Below are 21938 nucleotides of genomic sequence, written 5' to 3' on the forward strand. Positions count from 1 at the left end.
ATATGGTTTTGTCCATCCCCCTTTTCTCACCTTACAGATATTTAACTGGCAGCATTTAACAAAAACTTGGATGCTTTTAGGAGGGCAAAGGAATGTCTAATTCTCTCTTCTCTATTACTACATTTCCATGTCTCTTATTTGTTTCCTAAGAAGGTAACTGAACTTGCAATTTTATATCATAAAACCCAGAGATCTCACCAAAATATGAAATCATTTTAACTGAAAGCAAGAAGCTGCAGTAAGTGTTGCTCACACTTTAAGTAAGCCTCATGAACCGATGGCATAGGGCCAACAAACTCAACTTCTCTAGGGGCAATCTGGCAATACAAACTGAATATTAAACTGCAGTGGTTATCCTATTTTTAATAACTGAAGAAATGCAGAATGAACATGAATGAGTGCTCATTGAAACACTGTTTATAATCAAGAAAGAATCAAAAAATCATTAAGACTGCTTAAATTAAGCATATGATATTTAATGTATTAGGATTTAAGGATTATTAATTACTAAAAGTATAATGTATAAATACTCAAGAAAAATACATCAATAAAATGATATACATTAATATACACTAATATATTTGATAAAAATTTTCCTGATTGAGTGCAAAATTCTAATTATGAAACAAAATCAACTATAGGATCCTACTTATGAAAAAAATCACATATCTAGACCTATTCATTTATTTTATGACTATGTGAATGAATGTATCCAGACATAGGAGGTACCATAAATGAAGAAACTTTAAAAAGTTCATGGAAAAACTGCAGGTTTCTTTTAAAGCTTTGCTTAATTTTTTTACAATATGCATTTCCACGCAATTTCTGAAGTCCTCTTGTTCTAGGCATCTAGCATATGTAGTGAACAAATCCAAACTTAAACTTTAATGAGGAGAAAAACAATGAAGAATAAGTAAGCAAAGTATAGCATATGTTACAAAGGGATAAATGCACTGGTAGCAGTGAAAGTAGATTATGGAAACATTTTAAAGACAGAGCCATAGATTCTTCCCCAGGAATTGGTTATAGGGTATAAGAAAAAGGAATCAAGAATGACTGCAAGGCATTTGGCCTTTATAATAAAGAATGGAGTTTTCATTAACTGAGGTGAGGGAAACTGTGGGTGAAACAGATGTATAGGGCTAACAGTAGTAGTACAGATTTAAACTGGAGACATCAATAACCTAGAGATGTTGAACAGGTAGCAATGTATGTGTGTGCAAGTGTACTATGGAGGGGAGGACACAGGTCAGAACTACAGACTTATCAGCACAGTAATAACTGCACATGTATGTTGAGATCTAGAAGGATGTACCAAGATCTGATGGTGATTATCTATGATTGCTTTGGTTTTAGGGAATTCGGCATCTTCTTTTACAAACTTCTGTACTGCATACAAATTTCTGAATGAGTAATATCTTTACGAACCTCTAAATAAGAATATATAGGAATAAAGGAAGTCTGTCTTTATCAGAGTCCTTTATTTTGAGATTACTTAAGGACATACTCAGTGTTACACTATTTGTCTTAGCTCCTTGACAATTAGCTTGAGCCTCAATTTCCTCATTCATAAAATTAAGGAGATGAATTATATCAGATTTCCACAGAGTTTGCATCAGAATGCCACAGGATGCTTAAAAGAGGGCTGGGGAAACTTTTTTCTTTCTAGGCGATTTGCGTATTTATATCATCATTCGCAGGCTATACAAAATTGTCAGCTTAAAAATTAGCATGCTACAGATTTACTGAATTTTGAATCCTGCCTGCGGTTGTCTTGGCAGGGCCAGACCAAATGACTTCATGGGCCTTATATGGTATGCAGGTAGATGTTCATCCCCTGCTTTTCAAGAATTTATATTTGAGTCACAGTTAAACCTACCAACAATCCGTTATTTCCAACATTAGAAAATACACATATAAATCGAAACTTAAATGTAATCTAATTTTAAATGTACATGAGTAATTTTAAATGTGAATGCCAGTTTTAAAATAGTCCTTATTAAACGACTTTACAAACTGAAGTATGCTTTAAACAGAATCCAAGAAATGAAAATTTGTTCTAAATAATAAAATGTTCCACAATCTGATGCCATAAATTAATTCATTTTCTTCTTGTTTGCAAAATGATATGTATGCACATGCATTATATGTAAAAGCATTTCTTTAAAGTGACTCATACCAAAACACTGTTCTTCTCTTTGTTATTTAAAGTGGCTCCAGGAGGAAAATAAGCAGTAGTACTTGTGGTGATATCCAAACTTCTACAAAGGTTGTCCTGAGTGGCACAGTCCATCCATCCTACATTAACTAGACCTTCCTAAAATGAAGAGGAAAAAAAATAAGCCATGCTGTAAATGGAAGAAAAAGTTAAAGAGATTTAGCTTTACTTAGCTTAAAAACACAGTATTCCTGTTATAAAATTAAAACATTTTTAATAGCATTCCATAACTTCAGATAATGAACTGTGGTTTTTCCCTGATATTAAAAATCTACTTTTTACAATTCTTTTTACAAACCTACAGAAAATAACTCTAAGAGTTTCATTATGAATATCCTTTCCATAATTCCAACAGTTCATTAGACACTGTTTTTATAATGCACATTAAAATTATTGCTTTCCTAGTTTTCACATATTTTGGCTGTGCTTCTTTTAATGAGTTCCAAAATCTTGTATGACAAGTACATTTGTTATAGCTTCAAATTACTGAAAAATCTGGGATTGAGCAATTAAACAAACAGTGATATAACACATATTCAACTGGGATCCCAGAAAGATAAGAGAATGGGACAGGAGCAATAATTGAAATAACAGCTGAGAAATATCTACAACTGAAGAAAGATATTAATCTGTATATTCATTAAGTTCAACAAATCTCAAGTAGAATAAATAATTCACATCTATAGGTAGCACATAAAATCAAAGGTAAATATTTTAAAAGCCAAAAGGATAGAAATCGATCTAGGGACTGGTATACAGTGATATAGGCAGGCTTATCCGATAAAATGAATCAGGTTTGTGGGATGGAAGACCACACCCTCTGTGTGAACTCACGCCCCTACCTGACACCGCCTGTACACCCACCTGCCAATCAGGCTACATAATCACTACCTTGTTGGGAGTAAATAAAAGGACTGGAATAAGGTGGGCTCTCCCTTTTGGCCACCTATCTCTGCTTCACTTTGCTGCCATGTTAAGCTACTTGAGGCTGCTCATAACCATATGCTTGCTCCATCTTACCATCTTGTCTGGTCTATTATAGCCAGTATTCAGAATTCTTCCCTGAATAAGTGGCAAGAGCCCACAGACTTATTAATACTGAAAATTACTAATAAGCACTCTGATATCAATAGGAGTATACCTACGTACAAATTAAGTTCCACATTTAAGAGGCATTCACTTTACTGCATTTAAGATTTAGTTAATAAGAAAATGAGTACATACTGTTACAGACAAGGACCAAAGAAACCAAATGACACTTGAGGCTTCCTGAGGAAAGGTACACAATTTATTTATGCATGTGAGATTGACTAGACTGATGATATGGGACCAGTCAGGGAGATAGGATTAGGGTTATGATCTGGAGGCCACACCTCTAGGCCCTACTTTTATCTCACCTGTATCCACCCACCAGTCAGACCACAGAACCACTCCCCTTTTGGAAGTGAGTAAGGAGCACGCTGAGCCCGCCCTCATTTTGCTGCCACATTTGCTGCAAGATTGGTATGGAACTCCCTGTTCACTCTTTCTGACCCAATCTTCCTTAATAAAGCCCTCATGTTCCTGTGTATTTATCTCACTCTCTAAATAATCTGAACGTTACCATGTTGCATGTCCTGTTTGAGCTGGTGCTTAGAATTCGTCTCTAGGTAGATGACAAGAACCCGAAATATTAAACTTAATATTAATTTAATATTAAATATTAAACTTAATATTAATTTAATATTTAAATATTAAATTTTGGCTTAAGTTAGTCCATAACAGTGTCTCAGGAATCAAGCCCCAATCCTGTCTTTACCTAATTTTATACCCTAAATTTAGCAAGGCAGTAAAGAGGGGCCAGTTTTGGGGAGCACACTGTTACCGCAGGCCCTCAGGGATTAACAAATCACAACTGCAAGGTCAGATAGTTTTACATACAGAAATGAGTAAATTATAACTTAAAGACAGTTTCAAGAGGCACACAACTGCCTTATCTTAGGTATGTGACTAGGCTTTTATGGCAGGTGGGGAATCCATTTCTAAGTTAGTACTGGCTTGCTCAGACCCAGATGGCCTTTGAAGGGACAAGTGGAAGGGACTTTGTAGCACTCCCTTGAACTGGTTCCTTAGTGGCTAGCGGGAGGGGGTCTGTAACATTATGAGATTAAAATATATTACAAGGGAATTGCAGGCATAGTAAAGGAATTGTATTATAGGGCTTTTTCTTTATCTAGAAACTGGATAAGGCAGGATGCATGTTGTAATCTCTAGGGTATTAACTCAAAGAACAGTAAAGAATGAGTGACTAAAGAGCTGATAGTGAGGTGAAACAGAATTTTGGAAACACATGATTAATTTAAAACAAGGCAAAAATAAAAAGAACCCCAGGTGGGACATACAAAACTAATCAGATGGTTAAATATAAAACCAACTGTATCAGGAGTAATATTAAATGTAAATGGACCAAACTAAAGAAAGGAAATTAAGTAAAAATCCAAATCTAACTATGTTGAGAGAAAGACAATACACCTTAAATATAAGGATATCAAAAGGGTGACTGTCAAGAAAACATTGTGGCTGCGTGGGAGGGTTCAGGGTGTGGCTGGGTCTTTGGGCAGTCACTGTGGGTGGCTCCACACATTTGGGGCTCCTTGATTCCCTGGTGAGGGTCACTATACTGCTGCCCTGCTCACATCAAGGGCTGTATACATCCTTTGTGTCATTATTGACAGTGCTGAGGAATACTGTACCCACTGGGGCTAGTGTCCAGGCCCTGGTCTCCTTGCAGGAGAGCAGATAAGTGTGAGACTATGCCAACAGAGCTAAGCAAATCTCCTTTCTGTTAAAAAAAAAAAAAGTTACCAGACCCAACTTGGGTGTGATCTTAGACACAGACTTCAATACAATAGTAATGGGGGACTTCAAAACCTCACTTTTAGCAATGGATGGATCAACCAGACAGAAATCAGCAAGGAAACAAGAATTAATTGACAATATAGACCAAATGGACCTAACGGGTATCTACAGAACTTTTCATCCTACAAATACAGAACACAAATTTTTCTCACCAGTGCATGGAACTTTCTCAAGGATAGACCACATGGTAGGCCATAAAGCAAGTCTCAGCAAATTAAAAAAAAAAAAAAAAAAAAACTGAAATCATATCGTGCATCTTCTCAGACCACAACAGAATGAAGCTGGAAATGGACAACTCAAGAATCTCTCAAACACATGCAAACACATGGAGACTGAACAACATGCTCCTGAATGAACAGTGGGTCATAGAAGAAATCAAAAGAGAAATGAAGATGACAACATTACATATCAAAAGGTATGGGATACAGCAAAAGCAGTGTTAAGAGAAAAGTTTATAGCAATTGGTGCCTACATCAAGAAACTAAAAAGGTACCAAATAAATGAGCTATCAATTTATCTCAAGGACCTAGAAAAACAACAGCAAACCAAACCCAAACTAGTAGGAGAAAATAAATAATTAAAATTAGAGAATACAAAACAAAACTGAAACAAAAAAAAAACAAAAGGACTATGAAGCAAAGAGCTGGTTTCTTTGAAAAATAAACAAAATTGACACACCATTTTTCAACCTACCAAAAAATGAGAAGACCCTAATCAATACAATTAGAGATGAAAAAGGAAATGTAATAAGATATCACAGAAATAAAAAGAATCATCAGAAATTAATACAAAGAGCTGTATGCCAACAAATCGGGAAACCTAGAAGATAGGTTCCTGGATATATACAAGCTACCTAAACTGAGCCATGAAGACATAGTAAACCTAACCAGACCAATAACCAAGGTGGACATTGAATCAGCAATAATGACCCTCCCAACAAAGAAAAGCCCAGGACCAGATGGCTTCACTGCTGAATTCTACCAGGCATTTGAAAAAGAACTAACTCCAATTTTTCTCAAAGTATTCAAAACAATTGAAAGGAATCCTCCCAACTCCTTCTAGGAAGCCAGTCTCACCTTAATTCCTAAACCTGAAAATGCACAACAGAGAACCATAGAGCAATTTCCCTAATGAACAGACATAAAAACCCTCAACAAAATACTAGTCAATCGAATCCAACAATACTTCAGAAAGACCATCCACCCAGACCAACTGGGATTTATCCCTGGAATGAAGGGAAACAAACTGGGAAGGAGGAAGTCAAACTATCCCTATTTGTAGATGACATGATTCTATAATAGGGGATCCAAATGATTCCCCTAAGAGACTACTGGAACTCATAGAAGAGTTTGATAAAGTGGCAGAACATAAAAATCAACACAGAAAAATAAATAGCCTTTGTATACACTGACAATGCAATGACTGAGAAAGAACTTCCAAGATCAATTCCATTCAAAATAGCTAAAAAGAAAAAAAAAAAAACTTCTAATAAATTTAACCAAGGATGTCAAAGATCTCTATGATGAGAATTACAAACCATTAAAGAAAAAATTGAGAAGGACACACACACACACCAAAAAAACTGGAAAAATCTTCCATGTTCTTGGATTGGAGGAATCAATATTATCAAAATGTCAATACTTTTGAAAGCAATACACATATTTAATGTGATATCAATCAAAATACCTAAGACATTCTTCTTAGATAAAAAATGCTGAAATTCATATGGAAACACATGAGACCCTGAATAGCTAAAGTAATCTTATACAACAAAAACAAGCTGGAGGCATCACAATACCAGATTTCAAGACATACTAGGGCAGTTAGAATCAAAACAGCCTGGTACTGGTACAAAAACAGATAGACCAATGGAACAGAATAGAAATGCTGGAAATCAACCCACAGATCTACAACCAACATATTGGACAACAGAGCTAAAATCAATCCCTGGAGCAAGGACAGTCCCTTAACAAATGGTGCTGGGAAAACTGGATTTCCACACACAGAAGTATAAAGCAAGTATAAAGCAAGACACCTACCTTACACCTTAAACAAAAATCCACTCAAAATGGATCAAATACCTAAATCTATGACCCGATTCCATCAAATTACTGGAGAACACTGGGGATCTGCAAGCCACTGGCATAGGCAAATACTTTTTTGGAAAATGCCCCAGAGGCACAGGCAATCAAAGACAAAATTGACAAATGGGATTTTATCAAATTGAGAAGCTTCTGCACTGCAAAAGAAATAACTTAGCAAAGAGGCAACCAAAGGAATGGGAGAAATTATTTGTAAACTATGCAACTGATAAAGGATTAATAACCAGAATATATAAAGAGATCATGATAGTCAACAACTACAAAACAACTCAGTGAAGAGATGGGCAAAGGACTTAAACATTTCTCAGAAGAGGAAATTCAAATGGCCAACAGACACACACAAAAATGTACAGGATCAATATCGGTCAGGGAAATGCAAATCAAAACCGCAGTAAGGTTTCAACTCACCCCAGTTATAATGGCGTTCATACAGAAATCAACAAACAACAAATGCTGGTGAGGATGTGGAGAAAAAGGTACCCTAATCCACTGTTGGCTGGAATGTAAACTGGTAAAGCCACTATGGAAGACAGTATGGAAATACTTTAGAAATCTGAATATAGACCTACCATATGACCCAGCCATCCCACTCCTGGGTCTTTACCCAAAGGAAATGAAATAAGCATATGAAAGAGTTATCTGCACCCCCATGTTTATTGCAGCTCAATTCACAATAGCTAAGACATGGGATCAACCCAAATGCCTGTCAACTGAGACTGCTTAAAGAAATTATGGGATATGTACTCTATGGAATACTACACAATGGTAGTACCCACCATTCACTCAATGATCATTCAGAGCATTCTATCATCCTGTAAGCTCCATTCATGATGCTCATAAAACAGAACTGCCTAATAATGCATTTCTCAGGATGTATCTCCTCCATTAAGCAATGCAAGCAGTATATAAAGCAGTAACTGACAGAAATCTATGCGAAAAAGATATACCAACAATTGTGGCTGGATGCTTTAATACGCCCTTCTCAGAAATTATAAATTACATAGTACAAAAATGAATGATGCATATTTGAATAACATAATTACTAAATCTGATCTAATAGTTATAAAATTACACACAATACACATAGAGAACATACTATTTTTGAACTCATACAAAACTTTTTGAATTTTCTCAGTGGACAAAATCCCAAACCACCAAGATACCTTCAATAATGTTAAAAAACCAATGTCATGCAGATATTCCCAAACTATAATATGATGAATGGTAATAAATAAATAACAAAATCACTAAAAAATAAAACAAAATACAGTTTGCAAATGACAAAACTCTAGCATAGAACTTCAGTTAAAGAGAAGTTCCTAAGTGATGACACTGAAAGCAACACATGCAAAATCTACTCAACACAGCTAACTATTTAGAAAGAAACTTATGGCTGTGAATATTTCTACCAGAAAACAAGGATTACAAATAAGTGAGTTAAATGTTCAACAAACTACAAAATGTGGCAATCAATTTCTACATGTGTTCCAAGATGATTTAATTTTATAAAATCATTGATGCTTACCAACATGCCACTAAGCCTCAGTCGTGTTTGTGTAGTCAAACAATCTGAAGAGAAAAAAACTTTGTGAGGCAATTTTGGCTTTTTTAAGCTTATACGTTTTACACACAGACACACACACACACACACACACACACACAGTCTCTGACTCTCATTCTTTTATTCCCTCCTGCTAATTTCTAAGGATTTCCAACTATAGAGACTCTCCAACATCTTTTTAGGGTATTGTTCTCTAATCTCTTTCTATATCAGAAATTTCCTTTATCTAAAATATGACATGATTTGGGGAAATCAAATGTATCTATTTAGTAAAGGTATTTAAGAATGTCTCAAAATAAAACCTTAAAACAGCTTCCTCATTTTTATGAAAGTTCCGTAAACACGATTGCCATTATACAATAAGTAACAGTGAGAAGGAAGGGACCTATTTCATCACATAGCCTACCAAGGATAGGTGAAAACAATTTACCAGAGGAGAAAATAAAGAGAATGCTGCAAAGTTTAAAAAGTTGGATGGTAAGAAGTCTGGACATTAGGTCAAAATCAAAGAAAACCCAGGCATGAGAGACTAAGTTTAAGATTGGTTTTTGCTCAAATGCAGTATCATCCTTGCAGGATGGTGAGTGGTTGGTTTTAGCTACAAGATAATACAGTCTTAGCAAAGCAGCACAAAGGGTGATAGGTGAAATGTAAAGACTCACGTTGAGATTTAACACATGAATACGTATTAATGAATTAGAGTATTCTGTAACACTGGGGTCAATTTTTAACCAATATCACTGAATACAGTTTGTGGTTTGTTATGTAGGGTGCTAAACTTTCAACTTAATTTACTTAGGGAAATGTTCTTAGAAATGGAAAGGTGCCATCCTCAAATACACAATTTTATGAGGGAAACATATGTATTTTTTATATACCAAATATGAGACAAAGTATAAATTTCAAAAAAAATTACTATTTTGGAGGGAGATAGCTGTAAACAACTATTTTTGCAATCTGCTGATATCCATGACTACCTGAAGGTAAAATTCATCATGACTATAATTAACTTGCCCGCAGAATATAAAAACATAAATAATATATTAATAAGAAACTTGATAATGTGTAAAATAATTAAAAAGGTAAATATTAATTAAGTAAAAAGTTGTAATCTTAGTTATAAATTGTAGTTTCAAATACTGAATAATCAATTACAGTAACATACTTAAAACTGTCACCTACACTTTAAATGTCAATGTCTCTTCATGTTAAGACAATAACAAAGGGCCGGCGCTGTGGCGTAGCAGGTTAAAGCCCTGGCCTGGAGTGCCGGCATCCCATGCGGGTGCTGGCATCCCATGTGGGCACTGGCTCAAGACCCAGCTGCTCCACTTTGATCCAGCTGTCTGCTGTGGCCTGGGAAAGCAGTGGATGATGGTCCAAGTCCCTGGGCCCCAGCACCCACATGGGAGACCCGGAAGAAGCTCCTGGCTTCGGATTAGCACAGTTCCAGCCATTGCGGCCATCTGGGGATTGAACCATCAGATGGAGGAGCTCTCTCTCTCTCTCCTCTCTCTGTGTAACTCTGACTTTCAAATAAATAAATAAATAAATCTTAAAAAAGAAAAAAGGACAATAACAAAATTACCTCCTCCAGTGGAACAGAAAGTGATCAGCCAGCCAATACCAGCAGCAAAAGCGGTTTGTATGGAGTTAACAAAATTTCCTTAAAAGAAGGCAAAACAATTTTTTATTAAAAAAATCTTTGAATATTTTGTTTCAGGAAAGTTTTAAATCTACAAAAGAAAAATTGTGAAGTAGTAATACAAAAAATTCCAAATCACATCCTGCTTCCCTTATTATCAACATCCAATTTCTGATTACCATTAATATTAACAGAAAATAAATCTTCCAAATTATTTTTTCTTTTAATCTCATCCCCTCCCAATCCACTCAACTATGACCAATTATCTCTCTACTTGCACTGAACATGTCAGATCCTTTCGACAGTTTTCCAAGTTGTTCATTACATAAAAATTTAAATTCATTTCTTCATTGAGAAAGAAATTCAAACTGTCACATAAAGCCCCTTGTGATCTCACTTTGTCTACTTACTCAATATTTCTCCCCATACCACTCCACCCCATTACTCACTGTCAGACTCATGAAGTATCAAATTCCCCACATATGCGGTGATCTTCTAAGGCTTCTTATCATTTTTCGTGAATGACTGGGAATGATCTCTTTCAAGAAGTGTTTTCTAACCATTCTTTTTCCTCAGCTGCGTAATATCTTTTATGCTTCCCATGCTTATCTAGCCTAATATTTACTACATTGCATTTTAATTGTTTCAGTGAGGTTGCTGATGGCAGGATTGTGCATTACGGCACCAGTCCTAGTTTCTGACACATAACTGATATTCAGTGATGAAATGAACATCCTTTTAATTGTGAAAACTATCATTTCATGGATAGTTCAAACCAAGTATCTGATTAAATTACTTGATGAATTAAAAGCCAAAATTAAAATTTTAAACTTTAAACTGGATAGGCGTGAATTTACTGCCTGTTATGGACACCTATGAAAGCAATCACACACCTGGATTACTGAACATTTAGTAGTACTCTGAAAGACAAAACCTTTTCACTGAGTCTCATCTCCTAGCCACTGACAAAATCTTCATGGTTGCAGTTTCTGTACAATTCTAGTTTCTACTATTCAGCAGAGATGAAAGAAAATGACAATTCCCTTCTAAGAAGCATAGAGAAGATATTTAACATCTCACAATTTCAAAATATCCTTGAGATTCAAGAAAACTAAGGAAAAAATTACCTGTTGTTAGTTCTGTCACTGTGCTTCTAACATGCTGCATGGCAAAATTCACTAAACTTTCTTTCGATCTGTCTCCATGATACTTCACTGCAGCCTATTGATTTTTTAAAAAGAGAAAAATCTTTTACTTTTTAAAACTCACTAAAAAACCTATGTTTTTATTTTACATTATTTTAAACAATGCAGTGACCTCTATTTTTCAACAGTATAGCATATTTCTTTCTTTCCAAATGTTTATTTAGGGGGCTGGCACTATGGCATAGTGGGTTAAGCATCTGCCTCTGGTGCCGGCATACCATGTGGGTGCCAGTTCGAGTCCTGGCTGCTCCACTTCTGATCCAGCTCTCTTCTACGGCCTAGGAAAGCAGTAGAGGATGGCCCAAGTCCTTGGGCCCCTGCACCCGCATGGGAAATACGGAAGAAACTTCTGCCTGGCTCCTGGCTTCAGATTAGTCCAGCTCCAGCTGTTGTGGCCATTTGGGGAGTGAACCAGTAGTTGAAGACCTCTCTCTCTGCCTCTGCCTCTTTGTCACTCTGCCTTTCAAATAAATAAATAAATAAATAAATAAATAAATAAAAGATCATGGGAAAGGCACATTATGAAAAAACTATTCATGGATCTCAAAAATTTTAAAAAAATAAAACATTTATTCATTTTTATTCAATTTGAAAGGCAGAAAGAGGGGGCTGGTATTGTGTCACAGCGGGTAAAGCCACTGCCTAAGATGCCACATCCCATATTTGAGTGCCAGTACTTTTGATCCCTCTCTTTATTAATGGCCTGGGAAAGCAGAGGAAGATGGCCCAAGTGTTTGGTTCCCTGTACCCACATGGGAGACCTGCAAGAAGCTCCTGGCTTCAGCCTGCCCCAGCGCTGGCGGTAACAGCCATCTGGGGAGTGAACCAGAGGAGGCAAGATGTCTATTTTTCCCTTTCCCTCCTTCTCTATAACTCCTTCAAAATAAATACATAAATCTGTAAAAAAAGAAAAACAGACACAGAGAGCTCTTCCATCTGCTAGCTCACTACCCAAATGCCCCCAATAGCCAGGGGCTGCCAGGTTGAAGCCAGCAACCAGAACCCCAACTTGAGTCACCCCCTGAGTGGCAGGACTCAGTACTTCAGCCATCATTTGCTGCCTTCCAGGTGTGTTAAAAGGAAGCTGGATGGAAAGCAGAGGCAGAGGGGGGACTCAATCCCAAGCACTCAGATACAGGATCCAGGTGTCCCAAGTGTTAGCTTAACTTGCTGTATCAAAATGCCCACCTCAGTTTAGTGAATTTCTAAATGATACTTTGAGAATCTCAGATTCATAGATTTTATGGATGATATTTTAGAAACAATATTTTTAACAGTTTTAGTTTCAATTTCATCATTGGAAATTGGAAATACTAGAGCCATGTACTCAATGAAATGAGACTTGTAAGAACGTTTCATAAAGTACAAAGCTCAACATGCATATTGAATAAATTATATTAAGGTAGAAACTAAAATGGGCAGACATTTCATTTTGAAATGCAGCAAAGATGAAGTAATGGCATCTAATGTTTTTATTCATAAAATAATTCAAAATATTTACTACTGGAGCCTAATTAGATGGCTCCAAAATTGAGACTTAAAAAAAAAAAATCACAACAAATTCACATGCTGTGCCTTCTCTGGTATTTTGTTTAAAGTTCCACAGATTTGAAAAATGCCAACTTTATTCCTTACCATTCCAGATCTAAAAATGAAGAGGCTGGGATAACTGTTGACTCCTTTCATTCGGCAAAGCATTCTATCATCACCACAATTAACAGCTCCAATCCGAAGCAATCCATCTACTTCTTTGGCAAAGTCTCTCCACTATGAGAAGAAAGGAAAACAATTACTTCTCTGATAAGTTCATTCTTCTTCAAGCTATACTTTCTGCAAGGAGAAAATTTTTATCGAATAAAACCATACAGACATGAAAGCACTAATAATTACTTCTGATAGTTACAGTTACTATTAATGGGAAAAAACCCAACATACTAAAAAATGGAAAAAAATGTATATATAACAAATCAATTAGAAAAAGCTTTAATAATCTAGATATAAAAAATACATACGGTAGGAGCCAAATCATGGCAGTGTGAACATCCTGGGGAGTAAAAGTTTACAAACCATAGTTCTCCAGAATTAACAGCAGCATCTAAAAATATATAATACAGAAACATCTTAAAATTACTTGCTAAATGTTCACATGTTTTAGTTAAAAAATTTTTTTGTTGCAGCAGAATGGAAGTCATAAATTTTTCATACTGCCTTTATCATTTTCTGTGTAACTTTTTTCTATAAAAAGAAAATGTTATTTCAAATGTTAACTCTCTGAAGCACATTAGTAAACAAGTAGCAGCCTTGAAATACAAGATGAATTTGGCCATGATGCTATAAAGAGGGATGGTATAAGGAAATAACAGCCATACTTCATATAAGAGAGTTTATGTGGATAAGAGAAATAAAGAGAAGCAATGCAAGTGACAGAAATTCTAGTATTGCCTAACGCATAGATTAAGGATAGAGGTCTTGAATTTTTCCTTCTAAAATGTTTTTTATTTATTTTCTTTTCCTTTGAAAGGCAGAATGGCAAAGAGAAAGAGAAAGAGAGGGAGAGACAGAGGGAAATCAAGAGATCTTCTATCTGCTGGTTAACTTCCCAAATGTCCACAGTAACCAGGGCTGGGCCAGGCCAAAGCCAGGAATCTGGAACTCAATCTGGGTATCTCATATTGGTGGCAGGGACTTCAGCTACTATCTGCCACCTCTCAGGATGCACATCAGCAGGAAGCCGGAGAGGAAGTAGAGCAGCTCGACTATAACCAGGCACTCCAACGAAGGATGCAAAGTCCCAAGCAGCAAACATGCCTGCCCCAGTCCATTATAACAGTGGCTTCTAAATTTGAATGAAGCAAGTGACCTACGTGATTTAACAAGAATTATCAAGATCAAGTTTAATCATTTAAATAGGATGTTTACCATGTAAAAATCATACTGCTTGAAAAGTGTAAGATAAAGTTTAAAAAAACTCAAAGCATTCATAAATTATCTGCTGAAGTGATAGATTTGAACACCATATAACATCTAGCCAGCAGTTCAGTGTATATCATAATCTGTAAAATGACCTGATGGAAGTAAACAAAACTTACTCATTTTAAACATTTTAACACCATAAGGATGTACTCTGACATTCAAGATAAGAGGTGAAGGTAACTTACTTTTGTTTTTGTTTTTTTTTGGTTTTTGGACAGGCAGAGTGGACAGTGAGAGAGAGACAGGGAGAAAGGCCTTCCTTTACCGTTGGTTCTGCGCTGATCTGAAGCCAGGAGCTTCCTCCTGGTCTCCCATGTGGGTGCAGGGCCCAAAGACTTGGGCCATCCTCTACTGCCTTCCCGGGCCACAGCAGAGATCTGGACTAGAAGAGGGGCAACCGGGATAGAACCCGGCGCCCCGACCGGGACTAGAACCTGGTGTGCTGGCACTGCAGGCGGAGGATTAGCCTATTGAGCCACGGTACCGGCCGGTAATTTACTTTGATTTAAAGAAGTTTCATGTAATTCCATACCAAAATCAGTTATCAGTAATTTAAGTTTCCATAAATTATAGTAAGACATCAAACTACACATGCAGACTTTCCTAAATATACACGCAGTTGATTTAGGTTTATTAGAAACACATTCAGGACTCAACATTCATCTACGTTTCAACTGTAAGATAGATCTGTGGGAAAAGTTAAGCTGTATATTACAAGTAAGGTATATAAATCAGGATTTTATTTGCTGTTCTCTGCCAACATTTAAAATGTCCAATAGACAAATCTAGGTGGTGGAAATAACTACCAAGCCACTTCGAGACCTAGCTGCAACCCCTGGGATTCAACTCCTTGCTAATGTGCCTGGGAAAGCAGTGGAGGATGGCCCATGTGCTTGGGCTCCTGTACCCACGTGGGAAACCTGGAAGAACCTATGGGAGTGGATAGAAGATCTTTTGCTCTCATTGTCTCTCCCTCTCTGTAACTGCCTTTCAATTAAAAAAAAAATTACAAAAAGAAAAAAAAAAAAAACGAACTGCCAAGCTGGCTTATAAACTGGTATTATTTTGGGTAAAAGTTCTACTAGAATTAATGAAACCTTAATAGAAAACAGATAATCTTACTAGATATAGACTACTAATGTGATTATTTACACATAAAAATAGAGCAATAACCAGACAAGGTGTTATTGTTCCTAAGTCAAATGAAAATATGATGTTAATACAAGTGTGAAAGGATTCAATTTGTCACAAAACCTTGTTTACTTTGAAAATGTCTATCTTGGTATTTTGTTTCCATAGAGCACGTCTAATATATTTCTAGTTTCCACTGTCTGTTGAGTAATAAGTTTAAAAATGTTTTATATCCAGTATTATCACAGTTCAATGGGATGATTCTGCATAACTCAGTGGCCCAGAATGGAATTTGTTTATTTCAAAATGCAACTTTCTGGGGTTTAGTGTTCAGCCCACGTGGTTAAGATGCAGCTTTAGGACATCCACATCCCATATTGGAGTACCTGGATTAAAGAGTCCTGGCCCTACTTCCAGTTCCAGGTTCCTTCTAATGTGCCCTGTGGGAGGCAGCAGGTGATGATCATGCTACCGATGCGGGTGATCTAGATTGGGTTCTAGTCACCTGGCTTTGGCTTGGCCCAGCCCTGGTTGTCACAGCCATTTGGGGTGAACCAGATGATGCAAGCTCTTTTTCTGGCTACCTGTGTCTCCTGTTCATCTTTCAAATACAGTGAAAATTTAAAAAAATTATAAATTCAATTTTCAGCTTCTAAACCACATAACTATGACTAATGTCTATTAATACTGATACAATAGCTTCTGTTGACAAAGCAAACTACAAGGCAGAAATGCTTAAGTTCCTCTCCTTGAGCTGTATTTAAAAAGATGTCTGTGTGTACACCATTCAGAGTGATTAGTACACATGTGAGATGTTCTCTGCTTTTGTAAAATCTATCTATAGCTTACACATAATGACTGAAATCCATGCATAGTATGGTCACAAACACATTTTCCATGAACTTTTTGAAGATTCCCTCATATGCATGGATTTCAAATTATGTTGGCACCAAAATAAACTTATCTTTTAATTCTATTTTTCCACCAACTCTTTGAAGTACACTTGTACTACTGCACTGAACAAATGTACCATGTTTAATGGAAAGGATGAAAACATTTTAAAAGTTTTAAATATGGAGCTTATTAATCACATTTTCTCTTTTGTACTACAACTGAACATTCTGGCATTAAAAGTGAACTACCATGTAATTTGGACTAACTCTCCAACTATAGACAAGTAAGTGGAAAACTGCATAAAATATAAAAGACCTCTGTTGAAACCATCAGTTACCAATGCAATGAACCAATAGGGGTCCAAGGTATGGGAGGAAGTGGGAATCAGAGAATAAGTGTTTGCCTTTCTATAAGAGGTAGCTGACAAGAAACAGCAGAATTTCCTATAGATCCATGAGCCTAGAAGCACAAAAGGGGCGTTCAGTGCACGTGTAAGGCTCTGTAAATACAAAAACAAAACTGGAAAGTGACTACTCCTCTCAAGGACCAAAGATCAGCTTTTCAAACATTTCAGGCTGTTTGATAAAGTTTATTTGAGATAGTTGATGGCGCTAGCCAAAAGAAAACACAGTTCCTTGCTGCAGGAAGAGAACAAAAATAACTTTAAAAATAACTATAATTCTTCATATAATCATTAAAAAAAAAGGCAAGACTAAATAATTCAAACAATACAAACTGGTAATAGAAACTGTGACCTACAAACCAAGTAGACTGAATTGATATTTACATTAAGTACAAACTGATTCTCCTATCCACCTTTGTTCTGCTTCTTCAACTCAAACTTCAGGATTATCTTGTCTTAGCCTACTAATACCAAGAGTAGAATTAGAGATCAGATATAATAATGGCAAATATATATTTCAAACCTATCAGCCGGCGCCGTGGCTCAATAGGCTAATCCTCCACCTTGCGGCGCCGGCACACCGGGTTCTAGTCCCGGTTGGGGCGCCGGATTCTGTCCCGGTTGCCCCTCTTCCAGGCCAGCTCTCTGCTATGGCCAGGGAGTGCAGTGGAGGATGGCCCAGGTGCTTGGGCCCTGCACCCCATGGGAGACCAGGAAAAGCACCTGGATCCTGGATCCTGCCATCGGATCAGCGCGGTGCGCCGGCTGCAGCGGCGGCCATTGGAGGGTGAACCAACGGCAAAAAGGAAGACCTTTCTCTCTCTGTCTCTCTCTCTCACTGTCCACTCTGCCTGTCAAAAAAAAAAAAAAAAAAAAAAAAAAAAAACAAAAACAAAAACACCTATCAATATTAGTTAATCAACTCAGAATTATCTCTTAAATTTCCTGGCTCTAATTTATTTTGTTTGGAGATATATATAAACTATTAGCAATTCTTAACATTTTCTCCAGTGACAAGTGAAAAAGTCTGAATTCATATGCAGTGTAACTAACTGTAAAGCCTAATTCTGGGTGGATTAATAGATTAGTCAGCTTACAGGTTTTGTTTAGTTCCCTTGATTCTCTCTATAATTAAAATGATTTCTGACCCACTGTTCCACAAAAAGATTCACTAATATATGAGGAGATGAGACACAGTAACATGTAGCTTGCATAAACACATGTAGTAATGATTCTACTGGCTTGTGACATGGGTATTAGTTCTGTCTACCAACAATCCACATGAGTCTAATTTTCTTCTTTTCCTTTGTAGGAAGATACATTTTCTGTTCACCTAGGACTTGTATAAGTGTTAGCATGCAAGACTTGTAATAAAATAATGTATTTAATAGTTACTTTGTATGCCTGAGCTCACCAACATGATGTAGAAAATAAAACGAAATCCTTGCTTAGAAGGAAGTGAACAAAATACAGTGGCTACAATACATCTTTTAGGATGATAATATATGATAAGCCTATAGGTACTCATACATACATTTTTTTCAACTGGCTTGCTATTTTAGTTTTCTAAATTAAATGATACTGAAATAGAGAAAAATAAAAATTGGAATTTGGTTTGAGGCAAATTTATTGTTTTGAAGTAGAAAATGAGGAATAGACCTATTATCACCACACAAAGGCTGAAAGTAAAAGAATCAAATATTTGTCATTTCCTAATGCAGTGGAAAATACAAAACTGTATTTTTATTCCCATTTTCACATAAATCACAGATCAAATTAAATCTCCTTCCAAAATAACTACATATTTATTCAGAACTAAAATCACAAAGCTCTGAAACTCTTCAACAAGCCTGTAGCAAGCTGACTTAGCATCTACTATGTCTTGGACTTGTTTTGTGCCCTGCAAAATTCATATTGAAATACATCCTCCACTGTGAGGTAGTAAGCGGATGGAAATTTAATCCACATGTAGTATTTAGAGGAGGGTCCACTGGATAATGATTAGGAATAGTTAAGGTCACAGAATGGAAAGTCTGTCATTAAATCCTGGTGGCTCTATAACATGGAGACCAGGACACACATGTGCTCCCTGTTGCCATGTGATACCTTGGGACTCTGCCAGCAGAAGGCTGTTACAAGGTGGGCCCCCTTAGTCTTGTATCAGAACCATTAGCCAAAATAAAACTTTGTTGTTTTTTTTTTTTTTAAATAAAAATTTTTTTTTTTTTTGACAGGCAGAGTGGACAGTGAGAGAGAGAGACAGGGAGAAAGGTCTTCGTTTACCGTTGGTTCACCCTCCAATGGCCGTTGCGGCCGGCACACCGCGCCGATCCGAAACCAGGAGCCAGGTGCTTCTCTTGGTCTCCCATGTGGGTGCAGGGCCCAAGAACTTGGGCCATCCTCCACTGCACTCCTGGGCCACAGCAGAGAGCTGGACTGGAAGAGGAGCAACCGGGACAGAATCCAGCGCTCTGACCGGGACTAGAACCTGGTGTGCCTCCGCAGGCGGAGGATTAGCCTAGTGAGCTGCGGTGCTGGCCTGTTTTTTGTAACTTATCTAGTATGTGGTCTTATGTTATGAGCAAGAGAAAATAGACTAAAATAGTATCGAAACTATTATGAACTGATACAGACTACATATTATTTTTACTATTTTTACTTGGTATAAATACTTTGCTGCAGAAACATTAATGTTTTTATTATGGGACACTGCTCTATATTCTGCTAAGAACATTATTTAATATACTGGATATATCACATTGCCTTTCTAACATCTAAAGAGTTTCTAAATTCCAAACACATTTGGAACTCATGAGTTTTAGGTAAGAGACTGAACTTGTTCAAGTTTTAGAAAATCATAGGCTCACAAACTTACCAAATTCTCTTCTTTCTAATGTTATGATTTCAGGATCATCATCATAAATACCTAATTTTAAAAGTATACAAAAATTATAAAATTAAAATATATTACCACATAAAAAGATTACTCATTTTAATCATGAAAAAATCAGTTACCTATACTAAATCTCAAACTCAAACATGCAATTTAAAAAAACCCAAAATAATAATAATTATTGACAAATTTGAAGAGTGATCTACACATACTAGATTCCTCATATGGACTGTTATAGGAGTGTGTGGGAGGGTTCTTATTAGTCATATAGTCTCATCTACACAGAAAATTTGTTTTTAACTTTTGATTTTAAATTATAGACTCATAGGAAGCTGCCTAACCAGTATAAACTCTCATGTCCCCTTCATCTAGCTTCCCCTAACAGTGTCAGGTTATGTAGCTGCAGTACAGTACTAAAACCAGGAAACAGTGTGTAAATGAGAGTATATTACTGTTACCTACACAACAGACCTCATTCAGTTTTCTGACTGTGGTTTTTAATAAGTGGCATCACTATCAAGTGTTTTCCACTGCTAAAAATCTTGTACTTACAACTTATGTACAGGTAAAGATAAAAACGTTAAACAAACTATTTGCCACAATAATTACTGTCAATGTGAGAAAATTTCTTATTACTATATAAAATATCCAAATCATATTAACAATGAATATAGACCAGAAATCAGCAAACTTTTCTGTAGAAACTATTAGTAAGTATTTTAGGCTTTGGGCAACATGTAGTTTCATCGCAACTACTCAACTCTGCCTGTGGGGTGTGAAGAGAGTCACAGACAGTATGTAAACAAATGAGCATAATGGTATCCCACTAAAATGTCATTTACAAAAACAGGTGGCAAGCCGGATTTGGTCAATGCAGTGCAATTTGCCAACACCTTATAAAAATTCCCAAGCTGTTTAGAAGACACTTGAAAATACTACTTTGAAAATAAAACAGTTTTGGGAAGTAAACTCTCCAGATATAAAGTACACTGAAATAAAAGTGTACTTCGGTTCTTTATATGCCTTTAAGGATGAATAACAACCAGGAGAAACATTGCTTATCTAAACACACTCTTCCTGCCTTAATAACTTGTGTTTACTTTCTCTCTGCCTTAGTTCCTTTAACTTGTTTCCTCCCTCTGCTCTTGCCTTACTTTTTCTTACTCTTATCAACACCTTAAAAGTCATTATCAATAAGGGTTCTAAATTAGATGGATGGCAATTTCTTACTAAATAAGACATGCTAAATTTTTTTGAAAGACTTCAATATTTAAGTAATCTTTACTTTAAAAGTATTTAAGATCTAACAAATACATCTTCACTTGTGTAAACATAATTTCTATATAATAAACTTTCCTTTAAAACATTTTTTAAAAGATTATTTTAAAGGCAGAGCCACAGCGAAGGAGAGAGGGAGAGATAAAAGAGAAAGAAAGAGATAGAGATCAATCTTCTATCCACTGGTTCACCCCCAAATGGCAGCAACAGCCAGAGCTGGGCTGATCCGAAGCCAGGAACCAGGAGCTTCCTCCAGGTCTCCCATATGGGTGCAGGAGCCCAAGGACTTGGGTCATCCTCTGCTGCCTTCCTAGGTGCATTAGCAAGGAGCTGGATCCGAAGCGGTGTAGCTGGGACTCGAACCGCAGCTTTAATCACTATGCCAGTGATGGTACCTATGGTAAACTAAGGAGTTAAAACAGGGGCCAGCATCATGGAATCCTGGTGTAGTGGGTTAAGCAGGATGCCACCAGCATCCATTTGGGTACTAGTTGAGTCCTGGCTGCTTTACTTCTGATCCAGCTCCCTGCTAATACACCTGGGAGAGCAGCAAAGGATGGCCCAAGTATTTGGGCCCCTGAACCCACGTGGGAAACCTGAAAGCTCCTGGCTCCTAGCTTCAGCCCAGCTCAACCCTGGCTGTTGTGGCCATTTGGGGAGTGAACCACTGGCTGGTAGATCTCTCTTTTCCTTTCTCCCTCTCTCTCTAACTCTGCCTTTCACATTAATAATAAATC

The 21938-nt window shown here is 36.7% G+C and overlaps 1 protein-coding gene across 3 annotated transcripts in view; it reads right to left on the reverse strand.

The window, feature by feature from the left end:
* The window catches only part of DNAJC10 (DnaJ heat shock protein family (Hsp40) member C10), a 50416-nt gene that overhangs the window by 22682 nt on the left and 5796 nt on the right, over window positions 1-21938 (reverse strand). For all 3 annotated transcript variants that reach the window (XM_051848380.2, XM_051848381.2, XM_070070500.1), the window contains 7 exons: window positions 19906-19956; window positions 13642-13724; window positions 13265-13396; window positions 11552-11645; window positions 10368-10445; window positions 8744-8787; window positions 2180-2317 (listed from right to left, as the gene is read on the reverse strand). In XM_051848380.2, coding sequence (XP_051704340.1) covers window positions 2180-2317; window positions 8744-8787; window positions 10368-10445; window positions 11552-11645; window positions 13265-13396; window positions 13642-13724; window positions 19906-19956 — 620 coding nt within the window. The remainder of the gene's footprint in view (window positions 1-2179; window positions 2318-8743; window positions 8788-10367; window positions 10446-11551; window positions 11646-13264; window positions 13397-13641; window positions 13725-19905; window positions 19957-21938) is intronic.

This window comes from Oryctolagus cuniculus, chromosome 3 (genome assembly GCF_051225735.1).
Source record: "Oryctolagus cuniculus isolate XC-2025 breed Fujian yellow rabbit chromosome 3, ASM5122573v1, whole genome shotgun sequence".
Lineage (NCBI taxonomy): Eukaryota > Metazoa > Chordata > Mammalia > Lagomorpha > Leporidae > Oryctolagus > Oryctolagus cuniculus.